The sequence below is a fragment of the Delphinus delphis genome, chromosome 3 (genome assembly GCF_949987515.2).
Source record: "Delphinus delphis chromosome 3, mDelDel1.2, whole genome shotgun sequence".
In the NCBI taxonomy this organism is placed as follows: Eukaryota; Metazoa; Chordata; class Mammalia; order Artiodactyla; family Delphinidae; genus Delphinus; species Delphinus delphis.
Window position 1 is genome coordinate 9,442,311 of NC_082685.1, and position 17,483 is coordinate 9,459,793.

At 58.5% G+C, this 17,483-nt stretch overlaps 1 protein-coding gene and 1 pseudogene across 7 annotated transcripts; one reads left to right on the plus strand and one right to left on the minus strand.

The window, feature by feature from the left end:
• Positions 1–32: 32 nt before the first annotated feature.
• Positions 33–15,985, plus strand: PRKCSH (PRKCSH beta subunit of glucosidase II). Of its 7 annotated transcripts, none has more exons than XM_069540548.1 (18): positions 564–655; positions 975–1,130; positions 1,335–1,451; positions 1,874–1,969; positions 2,066–2,123; positions 3,034–3,151; positions 4,657–4,786; positions 9,811–9,895; positions 10,795–10,873; positions 11,591–11,677; positions 11,953–12,135; positions 12,212–12,308; positions 12,786–12,855; positions 13,124–13,213; positions 13,406–13,480; positions 13,569–13,668; positions 13,754–13,944; positions 14,055–15,985. In XM_069540548.1, exons 2-17 carry the CDS (start codon positions 1,052–1,054, stop codon positions 13,898–13,900), a joined length of 1,611 nt encoding a protein of 536 aa, XP_069396649.1. In that variant the 5' UTR covers positions 564–655; positions 975–1,051; the 3' UTR covers positions 13,901–13,944; positions 14,055–15,985. The 7 variants fall into 7 exon arrangements, with proteins under 7 accessions (XP_059863781.1, XP_069396649.1, XP_069396650.1 ...); XM_069540549.1 differs by having other exon boundaries at positions 14,313–15,985; XM_069540547.1 differs by having other exon boundaries at positions 13,754–13,932.
• LOC132422802 (uncharacterized) lies at positions 15,903–17,468 on the minus strand (annotated as a pseudogene).
• Between the last annotated feature and the right edge of the window lie 15 nt (positions 17,469–17,483).

A 17,483-nucleotide genomic window follows, 5' to 3' on the forward strand; every position in this document is an offset into this window, starting at 1 on the left:
GGATCCCTGGTGGTTAGGGGATCCACTAGGAATTGCCTCTGTCCGGCATCCGTCAGCTCCTGTTCCTCGGGCTCTGGGAATGCACTTGTCTACCGCTTGGCGGGGCCTCGCAGCATCTACGGTTGCTAGGTAACCTTCCCCGCCTCCCTCCAGCGCTCCCAAGGAAATCGCCTGCATTCCAATCTACGGCTCTCATTGGCTGACGCTGAACTGAGGGGCGGTCCCAATAGGGGACAGACCGGACCAGCTCCTCAGAAAGATGGGGGAGGGTACTTTGGAGTCACGTGCTCATCCCTTTTCCTCCCCACCCCTCCACCCTAACCCCGCCGAGGCGGTTCGCGGGCGTTTTTCAGGAACTTTCTGTTCCGGCTGCAGAACCCGACACTCCCAAGATGGAGGCACCTTGCGCCGCCATTAAGCGCTAACCTTCAGAACTATTCCCTTTAAGGCTTCACAGTCCTATCCAAGATGGCCGTCTCGGTTCCGGCCCCGCCACTTGCCACTCACAACATGGCGGCCACGAACCGCCGTTCAGGGAACGCAGCGTGATACCGGAAGTGATGCTTCCACACATTTCCGCTTTCTTTCTGCGGGAGGAACAGTTGGCTGCTGGGTCGGGGGGCGCGGTGGATATTGACCTTTGCCCCAACCTCGTGTAGGTGGTGAACTAGTGGGCGGGAGGGCACCCCAATTTCCTCTTGGGGGCAGTCGAAGGTGGGAATTGGATAGCTAACCACCGCCTACTCATGGGGAGCGGAGGTTTTGAGATCTCCCCACCGTTGATTTGGGCCAAGTGAGATTCCCCTCCACTGGGCAGGATTGGGGAGACCCCCCCCCGCCCCCAGTATGGGAAGCAAAGTGAGCCCTCATTGCTCGGAAGCGATGGAGGAATCCAGTTGGCTGGAGGGAGAGGTGCCTTCCTTCGGCTGGAAGTAGCCCTCTCCCACTGACCTGCCACCCCTTTCTTGCTGCAGCGCGAGGGCACAGCGCATCTCCCAGCAGCCTCCTTCCTCTGACAGAACCCGTTTCCGGCTTCCGAGGCTCCAGCGAGATGTTACTAGTGCTGCTGCTGCTGCTGCCCATGTGTTGGGCCGTGGAGGTCAAGCGACCCCGGGGCGTCTCCCTCACCAGTGAGTCGGCCACTGGAGGTGGTCAGAGGTGGGGGTGGGGTGTGGGAGGCTCCTGGGAGAGGCACTTAACAGCCTTCGGTCTCAGTGTTCTGGTCTCTGGGCAGGAAAGGTGGCAATGCTCAACTGGTGGGTGGGGGGAGAGGAGCCATTGGGTGGAAAGGGCCTCTTCCTGCCCTGGGCTGAGCCCCTTGCCCCCCTCCCCAGACCATCACTTCTACGACGAGTCCAAGCCTTTCACTTGCCTGGATGGCTCTGCCAGTGTCCCTTTTGATCAGGTCAATGACGACTACTGTGACTGCAAAGATGGCTCAGATGAACCAGGTGAGCTCTTTCTTCATTCGTTCATTCATCATGCATTTATTGAGCAGCTGGTGGGTGCCAGGTCCTGTGCTGTGAGCAAAACAGACCCAGTCCTGTCCTCAGAGAGCTCGCTGTCGAGTGGGGGGAAGCGGGCACAGAAGCGAGTGGTCAGTGGTTTGGTGAGGAGAGCGGGAGGTGCTGTGGGAGCCCGGAGGGGGAGGGGGAGGGGGTTTGGCAGGGTCCTGTTCTGAGGGCCTCAGGGAGGAGAGGCAGGAGGGAGCACTGAAGAGTTTTGTTTCAGGCCCCGAGCGTGCAGCTGTCTTTCCTCCTCTTACTTGGGATCAGTTACTCTCACATTCCTTGTTCCTTCTGTGTATGCGGTGGGTGTGACATGCTGGATTCTGAGCACACTCCACAAACCCTCCCTCCCTTCGTCCCCCCAGGCACAGCTGCCTGTCCCAACGGCAGCTTCCACTGCACCAACACTGGCTACAAGCCCCTGTACATCTCCTCCAGATGGGTCAACGATGGAGTTTGTGGTGAATGAGATCTCCCTGGGGTTGGGAACAGCGTGCTGGGTGGAGGGAGGGAAGAGGCGCTGCCGGGTCCGATGGTGCCCACACCTCTTCCCTCAGACTGCTGCGACGGGACGGACGAATACAACAGCGGGATCGTCTGTGAGAACACCTGCAAGTACGTAGGTGACACCCCCCCATCCCCCCCCACCCCTCCAGACCTTGCCTTGCCCCACTGGGTGAATCAGGGTTCCCTCTCTTTTCTGTTTTTGTGTACTGAGTGCTCACCCCGTGCCAGGTGCCTTGGGAATGCTCCATCAGCAATTTCCTCTCTGGCCTGGAAGCAGGTGCAGTTTGCCTAAGAACAGATGAGGAAGCTCAAGGTTAGAAAGGAGAATGACTTCCTCAGGGTCACATAGCTAGGAGATAGCAGAGCCGAGACTCGAACCCAGGTCGGTCTAACTTGAGACTGCATGCTTTTAACTGCTGTGCTCTGCAGCAGGACCTGAAAACTGAAATGCCCACAGGTAGGTAATCTAAACAGCACAAGCAGGCTGAGTATAAGGCAGTAGGGAGTGGTGGGCTTGTGACATCTAAAGGCACAGCTGTCCTCCACTCCTGTGAGTTGAGGGCAGGTGGCAGGGCTGGATTTGTTTTTCAAAGAAGCTGAGAGTCCCAATACTTCTGTAAACTCTTTTGATGGAAGGTCTTTGAAACAGAGAGTGGATTAAGCAGAACAGCTTACCGGCCAGATTGCCCTTAGTGTCTGGGGGGTCTGTGACTTCTGTGCTTTTCTCTCCTCCCTCTCTTGGGAGCCACCTCCCAGCCCCACATCCCAGCACCCCCCAGTCCCTCCCCTGACCCTGAGGGTGGACGAACCCTGCCCATTGTCCTTCCCCCCAAGGACAGGGATGAGGGACTCTGAGGCCAAGAGAGCCTGGGGAGGTGGGGAGAGGAGGGTTTGTTCTCCTGTCTTTGCCCACATAGAGGGTGTGAAGGCATGGGTGTTGAACCCTTTTGGAAGGAGCAGACCTGGTGGATGCTAAGTGCCCCCGACCCCATCGTGCCTATGTGTCCCTTCTCCCCAGAGAGAAGGGCCGTAAGGAGAGAGAGACTCTACAGCAGATGGCGGAGGTGACCCGCGAGGGGTTCCGCCTGAAAAAGATCCTAATTGAGGACTGGAAGAGGGCCCGAGAGGAGAAGCAGGTGAGGGGCCTGGTGGGGCTGACCCAGGACAACCTGGAGGTATAGGCTGAGGAGGCCGGCTGGGGTTGACGTCTGCTCCTGACTCGTGGTGTCCTGGGGCCAGTTACTGTCTCTCTGCGCCTTGATTCACTCGTTTGTCCACTTGGCGCTTAGTCGTCGCTTCAGCGGGTACCAAGTGGGTGGCAGCCAGTACAGGCATCGACCTGGGCCTTGGGTGCAGACTGAAGTGGGCTCAGAGGAGCTCTGCCGCCCCTAGGACAGGAGGGACACGTCTGCATTCCGGTCCCAGGGTTCTCTCATCTGTAAGTTAGGGTTAATGGCTATGTGACTTCCCAGTCTGGGGGAGGACTCGAGATGGGGGTCAGTCAGTCGCAGTCACGTTAGTTCAATAGGGTGGGTGCTGGGGGGGGCAGAAGAGGGTGTACCCCCAGGGGTGTGTCTCTCCCTCCCGTCTACCACCCTCTTGGCTGTTAGATGGGTCAGAGTCCTCAATACTCCTCCTGGGCTCTTGCCCGACCCACTGAGTAAGGGCTCCAGCTCTGTTTCTCTGCCCTGGGCAGCTTCCAGGTTTTTCTCTCCCACCCCCATGGCCTGGCTAGAGAGGTACCTCCCGAATTTATGGGGCAGTGAATTCAGAGCCAGTGTGATACCTCCCGAGTTCAGAGGATGCTGGGGAGCCACATGGTGAGGTTGGCTCCGGGTGATCTTTGCCCTCCTGGGCAGGTGGGAGGATCCTGGCAGCAGACCAGGCTGAGGTCTTGGGAGGAAAGTGATCCCGTGTGGGCTTGGGCTAAGACCCTACAGCTTGGGACCCCCATCCCTAGGCTGGAGTCCACCCAGCACACACATTCGTTTTTGAAATAGCCACAGAAGCCCAGGATGCACTGGGCTCATGCATCATGGCTGGAAGCAAACGTGGAACTAGATGTGGAACTGCCTCAAGAGTGCATCAACTAGTGGGAGGGACCCACAGACAAAGTGATAGCCAGGGCTGAGGGGAGAAGGGATGTTCGGGGCTGTAAGGCATAGAGAAGACTCTTGCCCGGTCCCTCTGTTCCCCGAACCCGTCTTGGGGGTAGGAAGTAGGGAAGACTTCCTGGAGGAGGAGGCTTCCATCTAAACTTAAATCTGTTGGGTAATTCAGAGTTAGCCAGGCAGAGTGTTCCAGACAGAAGGAAAGCATGTGTGAAGAACTGGAGGCAGAGAGTGGGGCTCTGAATGTTGTCAGGGCAGTTGGATCTTAGAGTTTAAGATAGCAGTGGGGTGGATGGGGCTAGAGAGTTGGGCAGGGGCCTGGTCATGCAGGGCCTCGGGGGCTACATTGACGTCTTTGGGTTTCTCTCCAGTGGGCTGCAGGGAACCATAGCAAGGGGGAGACCCAGAGAGGGGTGTGTACTTTGAAAAGATCCTGTGGCCACCCTGTGAAATAGAGTCAGGGAGATGGCCGTCTGTGAGGAAGAGGGTGGAACAGGAAGAGAGCTGGCCCCTGTCTTCTGCCTACCCAGAAAAAGCTCACTGAGCTGCAGGCTGGAAAGAAGTCACTGGAGGACCAGGTGGAGTTGCTGCGGACACTGAAGGAAGAAGCTGAGAAGCCAGAGAAGGAGGCCAAGGACCAGCACCGGAAGCTGTGGGAAGGTACATCACTACGTCCCAGGGTGGCCGTGACTTGGCCTTGGCTCCTGGCTGGGAAGAGTCTGGGCCCAGGAGCCTCTTGCTGGTTATCTCTCGTCTGTGGTTTTGCTGATTTTTTAAATCATGGCACTTTAGTTCCCTGCGTGCCCAGTTATCTTTGACTGTGTGTTGGTTGCTGTGTTTAAAAGTCATCAGTAGGAGTAACTTGCAGTCTAGGATGAGAGGTTCCTCTCCAGAGAGGAGGGGCTTTGCTTCCTGCCATCTCTGAGCACTACCATTCAGGGATCCCTTGAATCCAAATTCAAGGCTGGAGATTGTTCCGGCCTCACAGGCCGTGTGAGCCGAGGTCTAAGCATAGGCTGGGTAATTTCTGGCCCAGCTTATCCCTGAGGGGAGCCCCGTGGGGTCACAGTTATGCTGGGGGGGGGGGGCGGTTCACCTTGGACTTTGATTTTCATTTCTCTTCCCTCACAAGTTATCAAAATGGACATCCACATTTGCCAGGATTGGCAACATCCCTTAGGGTGAAAGCGGCTTCCATATTCTCTTACCTTCTTGATTTTCTCTTGGTCCTGGAAACTCCTACTGTCTTGGTTGGTTTTAAGATGATTTTCTTAGGCTTTGTCCAGCATTTCGTTGCTGTTGGTAGATTGTGTTGCCATTATGGGAAATCTGAAGCCTTGGCATTTGTTCTCAGTCTGCTCTGTGCAGGGGCACATGGTGGAAGGAGGATAGAAGGGAGAGGGGGGACAGAAACCCATTCCAGGCTAGTTAAAAGACCAAGCATCGCTGGGAGGATTTGGGGGTGCGGCTCCAGCTGGTCACCGGGCTGGTGACCAGGAACCGGCAGTCTTCTCTCTGAGGCCATTCTGTGATCTCATCCATCTCTTTGAGCATCTGCTGCGTTCTCCCTTCCTTTCCTATCTCTGCTCTGATTTCTCGTAATCGGTAATTCAGTCATTCATTTAACAAGCATTTGCTGTGTACCTGTCATGGGCCAGGTGCACCCCAGGTGCCAGCAATACAGGATTGAACAAGACAGAGAAAGCCCTCTGACCACGGAGGGAGGGAGGGGGTGCCGGCAGAGGGAACAGGTGCAAAGGTTCCGAGGCAGCATCTTGTCTAGTTTTTAAGGAGCAGCGAGGAGGCCACGTGGGGGAGTGAGAGGAGACTCTCCCCTTTATTTACGTAACGTCAGCTGCTTTTGTGATACAGCTACAGAGCCGAGTGGTTGCCAACAGAGACCTCATGGGTTGCCAAACCTAAAATAGTTTAGCATCAGGCTCTTTACAGTAAAGTGTTCCGACCCCTGACAAAGACACTGATATTTTCTCCCACACTGATGATAGCTGGACCAGAGCACCCAGTGCTTGTTTCATAAGGATCATCGTGTCGCTCCTGCCTCCCTTCCCTATGAACTGCACCCACACGTAGCCCTGTTTCACAGATGAGGAAGCTGAGGCCTTGCCCAGCTAGGTTGATGCCCAAATCTCTCTGATTGCAGACCCTGTCCCTTAACTGGAGGCTTGAGTCATCTGCCTGTTACGCCTGGCTCAGGGCCCAGCATTGCCCTGGCCTCCTGATGGCCTCCCTCCATCAGGCCAAGCCATTCTTCTGCCCAGCAGTCTTCCCGGCTCCCCAGTGCCTCGGGTGGGACAGCGTTTGGGCCACCACTGCCTGGTTATGGTGCCCCCTGCCTCGAGGAGTCGAGCACTTTTCCCTGCACTGCACCCTGTGCACTCACCACATTGGTCTGATTGCCTTTCCCCTGAAACTGCTGCCCTTTATTGCTCCCAGGCCTCTGCTCCAGCCACTCCCACTGCAAATACAGAGGTGTCTAGTGGGCTCTAGGCCCCGTGCTCAGCAGCGACACATGAGGCCCCATCCTGCAGCCCTGCTCACCTTGAAATGGGAGCAGCAGATCAGTGAGTCTGTCCCACTGTGCCCCAAGCCCTCAGATGGCGCTGCCTCCACAGAGACTTTCCAGCTTCCTTCCTGAGATCAGCCCTTCTGATCACATGTGACAAAAACCCAACTTGAACCCACTTCATAAAAAGTGGAAGCTTTAGGCCCAGTGGGACCCTAGGCTCCCTGGATGGCAGGAGTCCTCCCTCCACCTCTGGGCTCTGCCTCCTCCTCTGTGGGCTTCCTTCCCAGGCAGGCTCTGCCCTCCTGTGCCAGCACAACCACAGGCAGCACTAGGTTTATTTCCTTCTGGCTCAGCAGCCCCAGCCAGTAGAGAATACCACTTTCCCACAAGTCCCAACACAAATTCCAGGGCAAGCTCCTATTGGCTTGTCCCAGGTCCCGTGGCTGCCCATGAACCGATCCCTGGAGCCAGGAGGTGCAGCACAGGTTCTGATTGGTCAGGCCTGAGTGTCGGGTGGGTAGTTGCCCACAGGGAAATGGAGGAGGGGTAGTGTAAGCAGGTGGGGTTGTTTGCTGGAAAGGTAAAGCTGAGGGTTGGAATTACCCTCCTTTGCTGGGGTCTTATTGCTTCTACTATTCTCTGCCGTCTTGGGTTTTGGAGTGAGTAGGTGGTGACCAAGTCAGACCTGTCAAGGGCCAGCACAACAGGGGGTCACCCAGCTTGGACTTTTAAGGGTGGTATGAGTTCCAAGGCCAGATCATTGGAGGTGGGGTGTGTGAGTGTGTGTGAGAGACGTGCGATGTGACTGGGGCCTTGAAAGAAGGCTGGGAGTTCCCTGCTCTATTTCTTCCTAGTTTCCATGTGATTTAAAATATCCCATCTGACTTCCATATTCTCTGTTAAAAAGATTTTTGGGGGTAACAATCCTGAAAGTAGTAAAGTAGAAAGGGAGAGAGTTTTCCTCCAGGTTAATCTCTACCAGGAGGCGTGAAACCTTCCAGACCTTTTTTTTTTTTTTTTTTTTTTTTTTTGTGGTATGAGGGCCTTTCACTGTTGTGGCCTCTCCCGTTGCGGAGCACAGGCTCCGGATGCACAGGCTCAGCGGCCATGGCTCACGGGCCCAGCCGCTCCACGGCATGTGGGATCCTCCCGGACCAGGGCACGAACCCGTGTCCCCTGCATCGGCAGGCGGACTCTCAACCACTGCGCCACCAGGGAAGCCCTTTCCGGACCTTTCTTGTCCATCGCAGGCAGAGATGCAATTCTTCAGAGGGTAGTAACTCTGGGTGTCGACCCCAAAGCCACACTTCAAGTGCCCAGTGGCCACGTGTAGCTGGTGGCTGTCATTTTGGCCAGCAGATGTAGACCATGTCCATCTTTGTAGAAAGTTCTGTTGGACAGCACTGGTCTACATGGTGTATGGGTGTTGTGCTATGTCTATGTGTACCTCATTTCCTTTTTTTTCACTCAGACCCTTCACTTTTTTTTTTATTGTGGTAAAATCCACAAAATGTACAACTTACCATTTCAGCCAATTTGAAGAGTACAGTTCAGTGGCATCAAGTACATGCACCATGTGCGCCCATCTCTGCTATCTAGTTCCAGAGCATTCTCGTCTCCCCAAAAGGGGACTTCCATGTCCATCAAGCAGTCCCTCCCCATCCCCCCGGCCCCCAGCCCCTGGCAACTACTCATCTGCTTTCTGTTTCTATGGGTTTGCCAGTTCTGGACGTTTCATATCAACAAAACCAGGCAGCGTGTGGCCTTTGTGACCGACTTCTTTCCCCGAACATCGTGTTGTCACGGGTCATCCACACTGTAGCCTTGTGTCTGGACCCTACTTCCTTTTAACAGTTGTGTCTATTCCGATGTATGACCCTGGCAGGATTTATTTAATCCAGGTGCCATTTTTTTCTATCAGGTTCGCAGTGCTGGTTTTCATCATTTGTAAACGCCTGTTGTGTATTAGGGTGTTGGCCCTTTGTGACCGAAGTTGCCGGTGTTTTCTTATCATTCATCTTTGGTGCCAGGTTCCTGATGTTTTCTTGCTGGGCCATGTTTTAGAAAGTGAATTCAGGGACTTCCCTGGTGGTCCAGTGGTTAAAACTGCGCTTCCACTGTAGGGGGTCGTGGGTTCGATCCCTGGTTGGGGAACTAAGATCCCGCATGCCGCAGAGTGGCCAAAAAAAAAAAGAGAAGAAAAGAAAGTGAATTTACTCTTGTCTTCTCTCTGCTTCTGTTTCCACTGTTTTGCACCACGGCGAGCGTCCTTTTACACAAGGCTGGGCGTACTCATGCCCCGTTTCCCTTAGCCCGAGTTCTCAGCATGGAGTTGCCGACTCAGGTTCAGGGGTAACATGCCAGGGTTTGACCCAGATTCCCAGAGGGTGGTGGGGATGAGCACGGGCTCTGGAGGCAGACGGCCCGGCTTGGGCCCCCGGCTGTGCCCCTCGCCAACTGGGTGACCATGGGCGGGTCCCTTCATCCACCTGAGCCTCAGGCCCTCGTCTGTGAGGACGGTGTCAGCGGAGTCTGCTGGGGTCTCGTGGGGTCTCCTGGGACACAGGCCGCTTGTCCTGATGGAGAGGGCTGAGCTTCCTAATGGAGCTGCCCCCGTGGCTGCTTTCCTGAACCCCACCTGAGCCGGCTAGTGATGAGACAGACAGGCGGAGGAGGGACCATCAGAGCAGATATGGGGCTAAGGCCCTGTGTCCACTGGCCACTCCCAGTTCCCTTTTTCCGCGCAGGTGGCCTCTCCCCTCTCTCCTGGGCCCCCAGGACATCTCCCTCGCCTGGCTGCCCCCCAACCCCAGTCTCCGTCCCCTGACCTTTTTCCTGCTTGGCCTCTTCCCGCGGGGGCCTCCCGGACATGGCAAACCTAGTGCGTGGTCCCCCGCCTGCCTCTCACAGCCACCGATCGTTCAGACCATCTGCAGAGCCCTCAGGATCTCCCCCCAATCTGGTGCTTCCTGTCTCCTTGGCCCCCTTGCCCCTGCACCGGCCAGCCCTTGTCATCTCCTTGCTCCCACCCCCATAGCGGCCTGACTCAGGGCCCCAGCACCCAGTGGAGGGCCCCCCTGGGGCGTTGGGGAGGGCAGATTTTGGGGTGGCGGGAGCTGTAGACGGTGCAGAGGATGATGGGCTGGTCCCTCCACAGAGCAGCTGGCCGCCTCCAAGGCCCAGCGAGAGCAGGAGCTGGCGACCAGTGCCTTCCAGGAGCTGGACGATGACATGGACGGGGCGTGAGTGTGTGGCATTGCCTGCCCTGGGCTCCCTCCTCCCATCCCCGCCTTCAGAAACCAGCCAGAGCCCACCTCCTCGTCCTGGGGCCCCCAGGGCCCGAGCTGGTCCCAAGCCCTCTCTAAAGGAGCCTCTGCTTGCTCATGTATGAGATGGGTTTAGAGCAACCCCGGAGGAGGAGATGAGGGGAACCACCTCTCAAGGAGCTGGGCCCCTGAGGGGACTAGGGATCCCATTACTTTTCACAAGCCTACTCTGTGGCCTGGGACACTTTGGTGAAAGTCAGAATCCCCCCTGCGCCCCTGAACTTGCTGGCTGACCCCAGGCAAAGGGCTCGGTGGAGGGTGGGCTGTCGGGAACGAGGAGGCTGGGCAGCCCCCTGGTGGGAGGCTTCGGAGGGACCAAGGGGGCAGAATGGGCAGGGGCAGTCCACGCCCTGGTTGGCGATGGTGCGGGTGGAGGGACAGAATGTGGTGCTGGGGCCGTTGTGGGTATTGGGGCTTGGCTGCGGGGAGGGCGCCAGGCCAAGGGCAGTTTCGATGTGCTGGGCTCTAAGGGTGGAAGGACGTGGAAGCTGGGTCTTGGGGGACACAGGGTTGTCCAGGTATCTCCTCCTCCCACCCCTGTGTCCTTCCCTCCCTTGAGCCCCTCAGGGTTGTGGAGCCTCAGGAGAGGGTAGGAGGGTGGGGACTGGGTGGCTGCTTCTCCTGGGGGGTGGGGGCCAGAGGGGTCCGAACCCCAGACTTCATCTTTTCTCAGCTTCCTGCTGCTCTCCCCTCCCTGCCCCAAGGTTCTGAAGCAAGTTCTCGGGGCGGCGGGGGGGCCTGGCAGGGGGAGGCAGGCAGCTGGCCAGCAGCCAGTGGGCTCACCCCTCCATTGGCTTCTGCCTGTGCCCCTGCAGGGTCTCTGTGGCTGAGCTGCAGACCCACCCGGAGCTGGACACAGATGGGGACGGGGCATTATCAGAAGGGGAAGCCCAGGTACCCAACCGGCCCCTTCACTTGGGACTCCTGGAGGGGATTGCCCCAGGGGGACCTCAGGGCCAGGGGGCCCAAGACAGGCTGGCTGTGGGCTCCTCCCGTGGATGGTTCCCGGCTGGCCCCAGGCCAGGGCTGCTGGGGTGCCCACCGTGGCCGACGTGGCCAGGCCAGGGCCGCCACCCAGGGCCGCTTCTCCCTGCCCTTTGGGACCTGGTGGGGTCGCGCAGGTGCCCAGGGTGTCTGATAGGGACGGAGCCAGGTTCCGCACACGCGTGCCCCACCTGCTTCGCCTACCCCGCCAAGTGCACGTACCTGATTCACCTTCCTCACGGCTGGGCCTGTAGCTCTTTGTCTTTGCTGGTTTGGTCCCCCGTCCGTCGCTGTCCTGCTGGTCCCCACTGCGCCCCCCTGCCCCTCTGCCTCTGTCTCCGGGGGCCTGGGCACCTCTGGTGCCCCTGCCTCTCAGTTTCCCTCCCTGGTCTCTCCAGTCCCCACCCGACACCTCTCTGGCCCCGCTCCTTTCCCACAGGCCTGTGCTGCCCCCTTCTGGCTGCCGTGCCTCACCCAGCCTGGCCCCGGCCTGGCCACGGGAGGTCAGGGCGTGCTGTGCCTGGCACCACGGCCTGAGGGGCCCCCCACCCCCTCCGAGAGTGCCTGGGGTGCAGGGAGGCACATGGAGGTCCTGCTCCTGACACCACCCCAACATAACGCACACAGACCCTTCTCGGGGGAGACACGCAGACAGATGCCGCTTCCTTCTCTGACCGCATCTGGGCTGCCATCCGGGACAAGTACCGGTCCGAGGTCAGTGGGGGGAGGGAAAGGGATGTGGTCCTGCCCCCCCCGCCCCGCCCCTCGATGCCTCACGAAGGAACGGCCTCCGTTTTCTGGCGCCGGGCCACCCTGGCCAGCTGGGCAACCCCACCCCCTCCACAGAGGCCTCCCCGCTCCCAGCTGACTGTCCCTCCCTCCCGCCAGGCTCCTGGGACGGGCTAGAGACACGAGGCCTGGACCCAAGCCCTGGGGGTGGGAGGTGGAGTCCCGAGTCCACAGCACCGACTGCTCCGCACGTCTGCCAGGCGCTGCCCACCGACCTGCCGTCGCCTCCTGCACCCGCCTTGACGGAGCCCAGGGAGGAGCAGCCCCCGGTGCCCTCACAGCCCGCAGAGGAGGAGGACGAGGAAGAAGAGGAGACGGAGGAGGAGGAGGGCGGGGAGGAGGGGGAGGAGGAGGATTCCCAGGTGCCAGGGGAGCAGCCCAAGGTGTGTGTTCAGGGGAGAGGCGGGTGATGGGGGCAGGGTGGGGTCACTCGCTGACTCTGTCCCCCCCACCCCCCAGGAGACCCCACCCCCAGTCGTGCCCCCCCAGACAGCCAGCCCCACAGAGGAGGACAAAATGCCGCCCTACGATGAGCAGACACAGGCCTTCATCAATGGTGAGGGTGGAGCCTGGGAGGGGTGAGTGCCTCCTCATCGCCTGCACCTGCAGGGGCCCAAGAAAGAGGCCTTACCTGCTCCCAGAGGCAGGCTGAGGCTGGCCCCGAGCAAGCCCAGGGGACTTCGGGTGGCCTGGAGGGGGCTTCTGGGGCCTGGGGAGGGCTAGCACCGCCTCCACCGGCCCCAGGGGCCCTCCTGCCTCCTCATGGGCTGTTGCTTGTTTGTTTCACCTCTGGCAGGTGAGGAGCTGGCTGGGCCCCGGGAGCCCTGGCCCTGCTCCTGCGGGAGCTGAGAGCCCAGGCAGTGGGGTGGGGTCTGCCCTGGGGCTGGCGAGGCCCACAGAATCTTCGTGGGCCCAGTCCTCGTCCAGAGCAGGCCCGGGGGCTGGGGGAAGCCGGCGTGGCTGCGGCATCCCCTTCCCTCTCTTCCCGGCTGGGAGTCGGGGCACCTCTGACCTCCTTCCCTACCCCCACCAGCTGCCCAGGAGGCCCGCAACAAGTTTGAAGAGGCCGAGCGGTCCCTGAAGGACGTGGAGGAGTCCATCAGGTATGGGTGGCTGTGTGGCCACGGTGCCGTCTGCACCGGCCCCACAGCTGCCTGCTGCTGGGCTCCCCAGGGGAGGTGGTGATGAGGAGTCGCCCGGGCGACCTCGGGCAAGGTGGCAGTGGCTCCTGCAGGGAGGGTCCCCAGGTGATGGGGAGCAGAGCCCAGCCCCCAAGAGGCCCTCTGCCACCGGAGCGGGCCTTCCTGTGCTGTCCTGAGTCGGCCTGCGGCGGCCCCAGCTGCCGCTTAAGCTCCCGGCCTCCCCTTTTAGGAACCTGGAGCAGGAGATTTCCTTTGATTTTGGTCCCAACGGCGAGTTTGCCTACCTGTACAGCCAGTGCTACGAGCTCACCACCAATGAGTGCGTCCCCCACGGACAGGCGGGGTGGGTGGGCTGGGAGGTCCTGGGCCTGAGCAAGGATGGGGGGAGTGAGGAGCGGAGCTTAGGAGCAGTCACTGGAGTTTGAGGTACTTGTGTGCCCCCTGCAGGGGGGGGATGTCATGTAGGTTGGGGCCCGGGTCTCCCCTACCCACGCACCCCATCCCGTGATAGGTACGTCTACCGGCTCTGCCCCTTCAAGCTCGTCTCGCAGAAACCCAAACTCGGTGGCTCCCCCACCAGCCTCGGGTGAGTGGGCTCAGCCTGGGCCCCCCTCTCAGCCCCTGGTCCCCCCGGCCGCCCGGCCGGCCCCGCTCAGCACCCCACTCTCCCGCAGCACCTGGGGCTCGTGGGCTGGCCCCGACCACGACAAGTTCAGCGCCATGAAGTATGAGCAGGGCACAGGCTGCTGGCAGGGTCCCAACCGCTCCACTACTGTGAGTGCCCGGTGGGTTGGGCCGGTACGGGGGACCCAGGCCCACCGAGCCTGCCTGAGCCCCGCCTGCCTGCCACCCGCCCCAGGTGCGCCTGCTGTGTGGGAAGGAGACAGTGGTGACTAGCACCACGGAGCCCAGCCGCTGCGAGTACCTCATGGAGCTGATGACACCGGCCGCCTGCCCAGAGCCACCACCGGAACCGCCTGCCTCAGGCAACCACGATGAGCTCTAGCCCTGCCCTGCCCCACCCGGCCTGGCCCAGAGGTGGGTGGGGAGGTGAGACCCCTACCGCCTCGGCTGGGGGATGCAGGGGGTGGTCTAGGTCGCATTGATGCTCCCCCCACCCATCTCCATCTGTGTCTCATTTGGTTTCTCTGCGGCCCCAGAACCTCAAGATGTGGAACCAGCCCCCAGCGGTGCTGCCCGCCTGCCCCTCAGTCTGTAGACCAAGGCTTGCCCCTCTGGGTCTCCTTGCCTTCCCCAGCGGGCAGGAACCGGGTGGGGCTCCATGCCCTGCTCTGGGGGCAGGCGGGGCAGAGCCACGGTCCCGGCCCCAGGTGCCTCTACAGGTGGAATAAAGGAGGCTGCCCTCCCTGGACCCCCGCCCTGGTGCCCCCCCTAACCCAACCCTGTCCCCCACCCAGGGCATCTGCCTCCCCTCCTGGCGCGGAAGAGTGACTTGACCTGTGACCTCCAAACAATAAACGTGATCTCCCCAACTCATCTGTCTGTCTTTGCTCGGGTGTGGAATCAGCCAGGGGTGCGAGAGGGCTAAGTGCAAGGGGAAGCAGCTCTGCAGATTCTGTGCGGGCCTCCTTCCCCATCAGGCTGGCACCACATTTGGGGGTCTCACCTGAGATGCCCCGTGGACAGCACAGCCTGGCGCCACTGGACAGACGGCCCCTGGGCCACTTCTGTCTGGGCTTCCACCTGGACTTGTCTCCCACCTGCTAATCACAAGAGTGCTGTGGGAAGGCCGAGAGGCTCCAGATGAGATTCAGGCCCAGAGAGGGACAGCAGCTTGCACTCAGCCACACAGCGGGGCTGTTGACACGTGTTCCAACACTCCCCGCACGCCGTTGTACACATATCTGAGGCCGTAAGATTCTGAACTTTTATTTTCTGGCATGAAAAGTACAAATAATTAAACAATTCCATGTAAAAGTCTGTTACCGCGGCCAGGCCTGTAATCCCGGTAATAAATAGTGTCTAAACTCAACGCAAAGTGTTCTTGTTGTTGGGTTTTGGGTTTGGTTTTTTTTTTTTGTCTTTTTTTTTTTTTTAAACAGTTCTTTATCACCTCCAACATGGACTCTGTCTTGATTTGAAACCATCCAAATAAATAACAGGATGAAGGGAGGGCTGGAGGGGCTGAGCCCCTTCCCCATGGGCCCTGCCCCTGCCTCCCAGGGATGTGGAAGACCCCAGGCCCCCTCCCCTGGGGTGAGGGGCTGGCCTCCAGGAAGGGGGCCTGGCTGGCTGGGCTGAGTTCTGTGTTTTAGAAAAAGGAGTCCCCTCCCAGTCTTGGGGGTGGCAGGGGCTCAGGCCTCTGTGAGGGGGTATGGGGAGGTGCCCCCTCTCCAGAGCCCGGCCCCCCCCAGGGTGAGGGACAAACCCAGCCCTTATTGCTCACAGATGCCTCCGCCACGCTGCCCACGTGTGGACACGTGTCACCGCACGGAGTGCAGAGGGGAGAAAGCCCCAAGAAAACAGAGGGAGAGGGATGGACCCGCTGCGGGGCCTGCCCTGCTGGAGGGGAGCGGGGAGGTTGGGGAGGACTTAAAAACCACAAGAATAAATAGGTTTGTGTATCAAGAACAAGCTAGGGTTTCACCAGCTAAATAGGACTGAAAAAATTCTCAAGACGAGCAAAAATAATCCCATTAAGACCCCGGACGTCGCTGGCCGTGGGGACCGCCCTGCAGAGCACAGGTCCCCCAGGGCGCCGCTCGGCTACCATTACTGTTATTAATAATTATTATTACTTTAATGATTCCACTTCCCCTTTTATAAATAAATTAGGCATAACCACGTCTCGGCAAAACTTAAAGAAACAAAGAGAACATCGTGGTTCCTTTAAACTTGCAAACTGGATGAAGGAACAGAAATATACACAAATGTCCTTACAGGGCAACAAGGAGGATAAATAGTTAACATAGCAATAAGTTAAAACTACAAGAAGCTCAATTCGGCAAAAAAGTACAAGAAAGTTAACTGGTGCCAGTTTATGTCTGTTTTGTTTTTTTTTTTTTTTCCTTTTTTTTTTTTTAAATCTCTTCTGTGTGTGTGGTTTTGTTTTGTTTTGTTTTCTCTTCCTTTTTTTTGTCGCTTTTTTCTCTTCTGTTTGTGTTTTTTTGTCGCTTTTTTGATTTTTTTTTTTTTTCTTTTTGTTCCTTGCAGCAGAAGCTCCACAGACGTTTAATAACAACACCGGGAGGGGTGGGGGAGAGAGAGCTGGGCAGTCAGATGGGGCCATGGCCAGACACCAAATGCAGGGACACCACAGAAAGGGCACTGAGGCTAAAATCGGGGTTTGCCATTCTCAGTTCTGACTGGGCCCTCTGCGGGGGTTGGGGGCTTCAAGGGCTCCCAGGGGGCTCCGGCTTTTGGCTTCTATTGGATTTTTGTTTGTTTGTTTTTTACAAAGAGTGAAAACTAGGGGGATGGAAAGTCCAGACAGAAGCCAAGGCCGGGGCTCGGGATAGGGGCTGCGTCCACTGCCCTCACTGATCTGGAAAGACGGAAAAACCCAACAAACTGAAAGGGGGTGACAAGTGGACGGAAAGGGAATGCGGGGCTGGGCCCCTGGGCCCATCCACCCTGGGCCTGGAGGGGAGTGTTGGGGCACTTGCTGCTGAGGAGGCTCTGGAGTGGAGAGGCTCAGGGCCTGGCCTCCCCCTCGGCCTCGTGGGCCAGAGCCTCGGCCCAGGGAGGCTCAGCCCCAGGGATGGGGGTCCTTTGGCCTCAAGCGTTGGGTGGGCTGCCTCCAGCCCACCATGATGCCAAAAGGACAACGAGGTATCGTGTGTCTGGATGCATGGACGCTGTGTGTTCACGCCTGTGTTCGTGGGCGGCAGGGACCATTGAGGAGCCAGGAGAGAGCTCTGCAGAGAACCTGGGGCAGGGGCGAGTGGGGCTGAGTGCCAGGAGGAGGGGTGGGCCGGCCTCGCTGGAGGAAGTGGGCTATGGACTGGGCTGGGGTCTGGGCTGTGACCTCTCGCCTGGGCCTGAGGGATGCTGTGGGCATGTCTGTGTGTCTCTGGGTATTGTGACTATGTTTCTCCATGACTGGGTGTCTAGATTTGTGTGTCCAAATGTAACTGTCTCCACTTCCATGTGGCCACAGGCACATGTGGAAATGTTCCCATGTCCACGTGTGCACGTGTCCACATTTGTCCCCGGCCACATTCACCAGTGTCCACATCTGCCCGTGGCCGCATCTGCCCACGTCCACCATGGCCACATTTACACAGCCCCATACTTCAGTCTTCTGTTGTTTATACGTGTGTTTGTCTACGTGTCTGAATTGGGCCAGGGAGTTCCTGAGGCGTGTCTCTGGGTCCGTCTGTGCTGCTGTGTATCCCTGTGGGGTGTGTGTGTGTGTGTCCCTGTGTGTCTTCGCGTGGCTGTGTTTCTCTGTGTGGCCCCATGGACCCTCAGCTCCTAAGCCCTGCTCCCTGTGTCCCTGCCCCAGTTGGTAAACATAACCTGCCAAAATATTTTCTTTTTTTTTTTTTGTCTTTTTTTGTGTTTTTTTTTTTTTCAAGTTCAAGAATCCCCAGTAAAAATTCTCCACGAGGTCTTTTTTCCCTTTT

Bases quoted from the DNA above. Each gene is read 5' to 3' on its own strand.
- PRKCSH (XM_060007798.2), top strand. From the start codon at position 1,052: ATGTTACTAGTGCTGCTGCTGCTGCTGCCCATGTGTTGGGCCGTGGAG. The intron at 1,970-2,065 runs GTGAATGAGATC...CTCTTCCCTCAG, and splicing joins GGTCAACGATGGAGTTTGTG to ACTGCTGCGACGGGACGGAC. The intron at 12,309-12,785 runs GTGAGGGTGGAG...TACCCCCACCAG, and splicing joins GACACAGGCCTTCATCAATG to CTGCCCAGGAGGCCCGCAAC.